The sequence below is a fragment of the Kryptolebias marmoratus genome, linkage group LG24 (assembly GCF_001649575.2).
Source record: "Kryptolebias marmoratus isolate JLee-2015 linkage group LG24, ASM164957v2, whole genome shotgun sequence".
Classification (NCBI taxonomy): domain Eukaryota; kingdom Metazoa; phylum Chordata; class Actinopteri; order Cyprinodontiformes; family Rivulidae; genus Kryptolebias; species Kryptolebias marmoratus.
In genome coordinates, this window is record NC_051453.1 from 22,656,710 (window position 1) to 22,664,571 (window position 7,862).

The 7,862-nt window shown below is 38.9% G+C and overlaps 1 protein-coding gene across 1 annotated transcript in view; it reads right to left on the bottom strand.

The window, feature by feature from the left end:
- sec16b (SEC16 homolog B, endoplasmic reticulum export factor) overlaps positions 1–7,862 on the bottom strand; it is a 33,321-nt gene that overhangs the window by 8,595 nt on the left and 16,864 nt on the right. Inside the window, exons 11-21 of the mRNA XM_017433734.3 lie at positions 6,781–6,862; positions 6,540–6,657; positions 6,348–6,459; positions 5,347–5,452; positions 5,096–5,233; positions 4,883–4,996; positions 3,777–3,855; positions 3,522–3,657; positions 3,243–3,406; positions 3,124–3,152; positions 2,857–2,946 (exon numbers count right to left, since the gene is read on the bottom strand). Coding sequence (XP_017289223.1) covers positions 2,857–2,946; positions 3,124–3,152; positions 3,243–3,406; positions 3,522–3,657; positions 3,777–3,855; positions 4,883–4,996; positions 5,096–5,233; positions 5,347–5,452; positions 6,348–6,459; positions 6,540–6,657; positions 6,781–6,862 — 1,168 coding nt within the window. The remainder of the gene's footprint in view (positions 1–2,856; positions 2,947–3,123; positions 3,153–3,242; positions 3,407–3,521; positions 3,658–3,776; positions 3,856–4,882; positions 4,997–5,095; positions 5,234–5,346; positions 5,453–6,347; positions 6,460–6,539; positions 6,658–6,780; positions 6,863–7,862) is intronic.

The following is a 7,862-nucleotide window of genomic DNA, read 5'->3' on the forward strand; positions in this document are numbered from 1 at the left end:
TGGGGCCCCGGTGACCCGCGTCCGGGCGAGGGAACACTGTGTCCAATATTTTCACTCATCATAAGGGGTCATTTGGGCTGCACTTCGTCGGGCCCCTCACCTAGGACCTGTCTGCCTTGGGTGACCCTGCTAGGGGCATGAAGCCCCTGACAGCATAGCTCCTAGGATCATTGGGACACTCAAACCCCTCCACCACGATAAGGTGGCAGCCCAGGGAGAGGGGAAATGGCTGTAATTAACAGCTATTTCCAAAAGAGGGAGGAACACAGGGTGACCTATAAGAGTATAGGCAGGAGTACGCAGGTAGACTACATTCTGTGTAGAAGACGTAACCTGAGGGAAGGAGGTTGTGGACTGTAAGGTTGTAGCAGGGGAGAGTGTGGCCAAACAGCATCGGGTGGTGGTGTGTAGGATGACTGTTGTGGTGAAGAAAAGGAAAAGTGTAAAGGCAGAGAAGAGGACCAAATGGTGGAAGTTGAGGAAGGAAGAATGTTGTGAGGAGTTCAGAAAGGAGCTGCTAAAGGCTCTTGGTGGTAAGAAAGAGCTTCCAGATGACTGGGTACTACAGCCACAGTGATAAAAGAGACAGGTATAAATGTTCTTGGTGTGTCATCTGGACATATAAAAGATGATAAGAAAACCTGGTGGTGGAATAGTGAAGAGAAGGAAGTTTTCCAGAGAAAGAGAGGAAAAAATGGGACAATGAGAGGACTGAAGAGAGTCAACTCCATTCACTCAAGTCAGACTTGTCAGCAACAAGTCTGTTCAAAGTGCTTTACATCATGAAAACACAAAAATACAAAGTCATCATGAAAACACACACAATAGCAAAAGTAAAATAAACACACAAAAAACCAAGCTAGGAAACTAGGATATAAAAAGTTAAACTAAACTTATCTAAAACAAGTTATACTAAGTCAAACAAAAAATAAACTGAGGAATCAAACTAGGATATAATAAACTGATAATAAGCTAACATAAACTAACCTAGGATTTCAAAATCTCAGCTGAACAGATCAGAAATGATACAAGCTAAGATAGACTAAACTAAACTAATGGTACCAGAAGGCTAACTAAGAGTAACAGAAGCCAACTAAGAGTTAAAACATTTCAATAAAAGGCCAACTAAAGGTGCCAAAAGGCTAACTGGAAAAAAAAATAAACTAAACTTATGTAAAACACAGGCTAAGATAAACTAAACTAAAATAAGCCTAAGCAAGTAAAGGCTTAGGCTATAAACTGAATAAATAAATAAACTGAGGAAACCCAAACTAAGCTAAAATAAACTGAGTTAATGAAGGTATAATAAGCTAACATAAACATAAACTAAACTAGTATATAAGAACCTCAGCTGAACAGACTAAGATTAACTATACATTTGCTAATGCTAATTCAACAAAAGTTTCAGCCAATTCAACTATGCTAATGCCAATTCCATTATGGGTTTAGCTAATTCAACCATGCTATAACTATAGAGTAGACAGGAATAGAGGGAGATGCAAGGTAGGACAAATAGGGAGGTAGTAAAGGCAAAACAAAAGGTGTATGATAAATTGTGCAAGACGCTGGACTGGATGGAGGGAGAGAAGGACTTCTATTGACTGGCAAGACTGAGGGATTACGCCGGAAAGGATGTGCAGCAGGTTAGGCTTGTAGAAATGGTAATGCTCTAAAAAGCAAGGAGAGTGTGATGGGAGGATGGAAGGAGTACTCTGAGTAACTAATGAATGAAGAGAATGAAAGAGAAAAAAGAATAGCGGTCAAAGAAACAGTGGACCAGGAAGTGGAAAAGGTTAGTGAAGACAAGTTCAGAAAGCTTTGAAGAGGATGAAGAAGGGAAAGGCAGCTGGACCTGATGACATACCAGTAGAGGTATCCAAATGTCTAGGAGAGATGCAACAAGATTTTTGAATCAATTGTTCAATGGCATTTTTGAAAGTGATAAAATGCCTGAAGAATGGAGGAAAAGGGTGGCATCAAGGATTGGCTCTAAGCCCCTTCTTGAATGCTCTGGTGATGGACAGACTAAAAGATGAGGTCAGGCAGGAATCCCTGTGGTCTATGATGTTTGCAGATGACATTGTGATCTGTGGTGAGAACAGTGAACAGGTGGAAGAGAACTCGGAGAGGTGGAGGTATGCACTTGAAAGATCAGGGATGAAAGTCAGCCGTAGCAAGACAGAGTACATGTGTGTGAATGAAAGGGAGACAGGTGGAACAGAGAGGCTACAACGAGCAGAGGTCACAAAGGTACAGGACTTCAAGTACTTAGAGTCAACTGTCTAGGAAAATGGGAATTGTTGTAAAGAGCTGAGAATAGAGTCCAGGCAGGATGGAGTGGATGGAGAAAAGTTTCAGGAGTGATTTGTGACAAATGGGTGGCAGCAAAGGTCAAAGGAAAGGTTTACAGACTGAGATGGTTTGGACATGTGCAGAGAGGGGCAGTGGGTATATTGGTAGAAAGATGTTAGAGTAGCAGCCAGGAAAAAGACAGAAAGGCCAAAGAGGAGATATATGGATGCAGTTAGAGAGGACATGGAGGTAGTTGGAGTGAGGACAGAGGACATGACACAGCAGGACACAGGACAGAGTGAGACAGAGGAGCATCACTTGCTGTCGTGACCCCTGAAGAGGGTGCAGCCAAAAGAAGATTTTTCCTATACTTGCTATCACTGACTCATTTAGACAAGCACACCTCTGTAAGTTTATGCTTCTCGAACATTTTCCATAAACTTATATTTTAATCAAACTCACTTTTTGGGGGATTTTGCTGAGTTTGCATTAATAGTTACATTCATAACATTGCAGCTTCCTGGAGCATCTGAATGTTACAACTCAACTGTAAGAAAGACTCACCTCTTTAGGAGTCACAGTGGCCCCCTCAGACCCCTCCACAGCTGGAGGGATGACGTGCTGACCTTGCTGAGTGATGTTGACCTCCAGCATCTGATTGCCCATTTTCAACATAAAACACCAAAATATTATGGTTACCTTTGATTCACTTACCAAAGCTCTATACAGTTTGTTCTTATGTGATCATGTCAAACCAAGGTGATAGCTTTTTGCGTCTTGGTTTTTGCTTTTGTTTTGGTTTTCTGAATAAAATTATGATTTATTTCTCACCTTTTCAGCTCCAAAAGAAAACTCTGCCTCTGCAGGAGCAATGATATAAAACTATTAGACAAGAGCGACAGTATCAGGATAAAGACAGAAATGAATGTTGTGTGTCACTGGGTTCTCACCCTCAGCTGCTGATGACAGATTACTAGGAGGAGAATGAGGCTGGGAACTTCTGATTTCAACACTATTTGTGCTATGATAACTGAAGTTTTGACTAATGGCCACAGTGGGGACTGGAGGAGTATCAACCACAGTTGCTGGCATAGAGGGAGGGCTAGTCTGTGGCCTAGACAAAGGAACAAACAGAGGACTGTGAGGTCCAGATTTCTATATTACAGTAAAGGTTCCCATCTGTGTAGTTTAGAGAAGTGAATATGGTACATTCATGAACTTTCTTGTACCAGTTCTGTGTTATCATTTCTTCTGGATGTACTCCAGTTTGATCATCAAGCCTTTCTTGGTCCTCTGAAGCTTGAGAATAAAAAGGTTCAGGCTCTGTACCCTGAGCATAACAACTATAACCATCCAGCTCAGATTCTGTGGAGTCAAATAAATGTATTTTTCACAAACAAATGTACAAGAAAAAATGTAACTTCTCATGACAAAGAATTAGGCAACACGAGCATCATTTGATGAATGAGAGGACTAAATGTTACCTGAGCACACTTCCTCACAGGCCCGGCTGCTCCTTAAAGGAGGAGGTTTGTAGGCTTCAGTGCATTCATAGCTTCCTGTCTGAGTTTTATACATTCACATATCACATTAGTAGTTTTTACTGTCTAATATAGAGCAAACCATTATTACAACTGCAGCAGCACTAATAGGAACCATTTACAGGTTTTTCAGGGTTGACAATACTGATTTTAATGTGAAACCAAAAAAATAAGGTGGTCTATATAAAAACAAGTTAGAAAAAAAAGGATTTTAAATTATACAATAGGGAAAAATACACGTGAATAATGAACTTCGGGAAAGTAAATGATGTACCATTACAGAGCACTACTTTGCATACAAGATACATGCAGTCAGGTCTTAAAAACAGCCACTTTTACTTGCGAGAATACAAATAAGGCCAGTTGCTTAGATTATTAGTAGATTATTAGTAGATTTATATCATCTGCCAACTTTCATCCTAGTGTTTTAAGCTATACATCCATCCATGTTCTTTATCTGACTGAGATAGTGACCTGGAAAGAAAAAACAAAGTTTTCAACTAAAATTATTTTATGTTGAGTAGTTATGGAGTTATTGCTGCTTTTGGTCAAACATTGACATTAACATTATTTGAGATCCAATAGCATTCAGGTAATGTGTTGGGAATTACTCTCAGCTACTATTACATCAAATTTTAGATCTATATCTATACACTTGAATGAATTATAGACATTTTTGTGTTCCCTAAGGTCAGTTGACCATGTTGAATTGAGTTGACTCCAAAAGTTAATCCATCGATTGGTTCCTGAGATATTTTGCTAACACAACAGACAAATGACCACACGCAGACTAACGAACATGGGCAAAGACAATATCGTCCACTTTTCACCTTTTAGTTGTGGGCGATAATTACTATTTACTGAAGAGTAATAAAAAAAGGTCCCAGCTCTTATTAGGGAAAAAGAATTTAGACATCCTTTCATTTCAGTGTTAAACTTTTCTGAAATATAAGAGCACATGTTGTACACAAGAGAAGCAAGAGATTTTTCAGACATAGTGGTGATATTTTACAAAGTTTGAAATCAAAGAACAGAAAAAAGCTGATCACCTCAAGACGTTGATGTCGTGCACGTAGGCATTTTAGCCACTCTGGTTCCTGCAAAACTCCACTAAACCCTGTTTCACTGTACTGAGCCTCTGAACATCTCAGTCTGTCTGACAGCTGCAGGAGAAAACAAACATCCATGTTCATCTTATGTGACACAACACAATAAGAGTGCTCAGACACATAAAACAATCGGTATGAAGTACATATACCAACCTTAACAACTTCCCCTGTAAGGACAAAGTCAGGTTCCCTCTGCCTGAGGAGGGCGTGTCCTAACACCTCACAGTAATAAAAGGCCTGGGATGAAAGCCCACAGTCCAACAACCGACAGGCATACAAGAATTTGTACACCTGACCACAGAGCAGTAATCATTACCAAACATTTCAGAATTACTGAAGGACAATAACAAAATAAACAGCTGTTATGGGTTTTATTTGAGTCAGCTCTAATAAGTGTGAAATACCTGAAAGGATGGTACTGTAACACATTTACCCCCAAAAGTCAGACAGTACTCATATAACTCAGTGCACTGGATGGCAGAATTTGTGGCAAAGCATCTAAATGATTGCCTAGAGGAAAAAACAAAAGGATGATTATATAGTTTTTTTGTATTTGAGTATTTTTTAGATGTGTAGAGATAGTACACAACTTGTACATTACTTTCTCAAAATCACCCACAGTCTGGGATGCAGCATGAGTTTTACTAGAACTGCAAGCCTTTGATTTGTCCTAAAGCTTGCTATACAACAGCAGAATCCAAATCCTAGTGCAAAAGTAAAATAATATAGGTTGTATCATTAACTATTCATCATTATACTATGGAAACAAGGGACTAAAAACTTAAAATAATGATAGAGAATAATGAGTCTAAGTTATAATTAGGAAGGAGTTGGATTTTTTTTTCCTCCAGGGAATCAAATTTAAGACACAAGTATGACCAAGATTCAAACTATTGCCATCACAAAGTTAACATGTATTCACATATTAATAACATTGACAATTTGAATGAGTAAAACTTTATAAAGTCTTAACATGGAACCTGGTAACTTATTACAAACTAATTAATTATTAAATTACTGATAAAACTACTGCAAAAGGGAGCTCTACATGTACTAAGTTTCTGTGAATTCTTGAGTTTCCCAACTTAATTCTTGTTTGATTCACAAATTAAATTTTTTTTTTTTCATCTTCAGAGTAAAAAAAGAGCTATTCAAATGATACAAACTCAGAAAACAAGTATAGTACTATAACATGGTATTGCTAGTCACTAGTGACATGGTATTACTAGTAATACCATGTTATAGTGGTCCCAAGGCAACAAGACAGAAAAAATACCAAAAAAGGGTGAAATCATTCAAAAGTCACAGTGTGGTAAAAGGTAAATACGGAGCTATGCATATGGTTTTAAAAGAAAATGAAGGCACAATTTTGGCTGAGTGGCAGGAAATCTGAAGTATAGCTCACCTGTGGCTGCTGCTCAGAAGAACCAGTCTCTCTGCCTTCTGCGTAAACAGCCCGAATGGAACACTGGCTGTCAGGTAACACACATGAGCAGCATATATGAGGCCTCTGGAGGCTGTGTGGAAGAGAGCAACACCATGCATCAGTTTGCATGTTTGTGTATGACAGCCTGTCAGTTAGTCAGTGTATCTATACCAAGTGAGTCTCCCATGGTGATGATGGCCTTTTGCCGTACAGCAGTATTTTCTGTCTCATTGGAGAGCATAACGGCGAGATGAGGCCTCCAGTCTCCCCATTTTTCATTTCCACAGCACTAGACAGAACACAATCAATAAAATTCCTAGTGATTTTGTTTAACATGTACATTAACATAAGTTGGAATCAGATCATGTCATTCACAGTTGGAACATGTAAGACTTTTATTATGATGTTTTACCGTGGCTACCGCTGGGATTCTTCCAGACAGAAGCTGGAAGAGAGTCTGTAGGGGATCACTGGCTTCTAGTTGGCTTGTAAACCTGCCAACAGAGGAGTGTGTGTCATTTCACATTTTCACCAAGACTGCTCTACTAGTCTGCTAAAACAATAACCAACCTATTTAAAAAAAAAAGTCCTTTCTGTCAATCTGTGCAGAAAAGTTCCACAGCCCTCATAGCCCCCCTCATAGCTCACATTCTGCATGTCTTGTCAATCACATACTGTATCTAGATCGGTCCAGCTATCTGTCAGATCTTTCCCTAGACACTCCCTTCAGGCAGCCGGACATCTGCTGCAGTGTAACATACTGATCATTCCAAAAATGGTCTGTAAAACTAGATCTGGTTATGTGATGAATATTTTCAGAAACTGCTCTTTAGTTGTTTGGTAAAACATGTATTTTATTACCGAGTATTTCTGAATGTACAAACTTATACTATCTTTCTTCCCCAGTGGACAACACCTCTGTGACTGGTGGGCAGATATAATACAAGTCACTCTAGTTTACATTCTGCAGTGAAGTGTTAATGGTCTCTGTTATGTGCAGCGTGATGAGAATGCTCTGCTCAAACCAAACACAGATTTTATTTCATGACTTACAACTAAATCTTTTAATCATCTGATGTGCCTTGAGATAGAACATGTGTTAAACGTTCCATTACAGTGATGTGTTGGTCAAAACTTTTTTACTAACTGTACCTTACATTCGAACTCAAGAAGTTGTATTTTCTGTAAAAATGCAGAGAATGCTGAATGTTGAAAGCTGAAACTGAATTGCTAAAGTTCCAAAAATCAGAACTAAAAGCTAACATGAGCAAGACAGTAGCTAAAGGCTAAACATGAAGCAAGTATGATAAAGAAGAATTTGAAGACCCCAAAGTTTTTCAAAGATTTTAAGTGTTCTCTGTTCATTCTAATGAGGAAAAGAAAACAAACTAGAGAAGTTGCATTTCCTGCGAAAATGCAGTGTGAATGCTTATTTTGCTGAATGATTTTGCTGAAAGCGGCTGAAGATATGCTGAACAGCTGAAGTTTAATGAA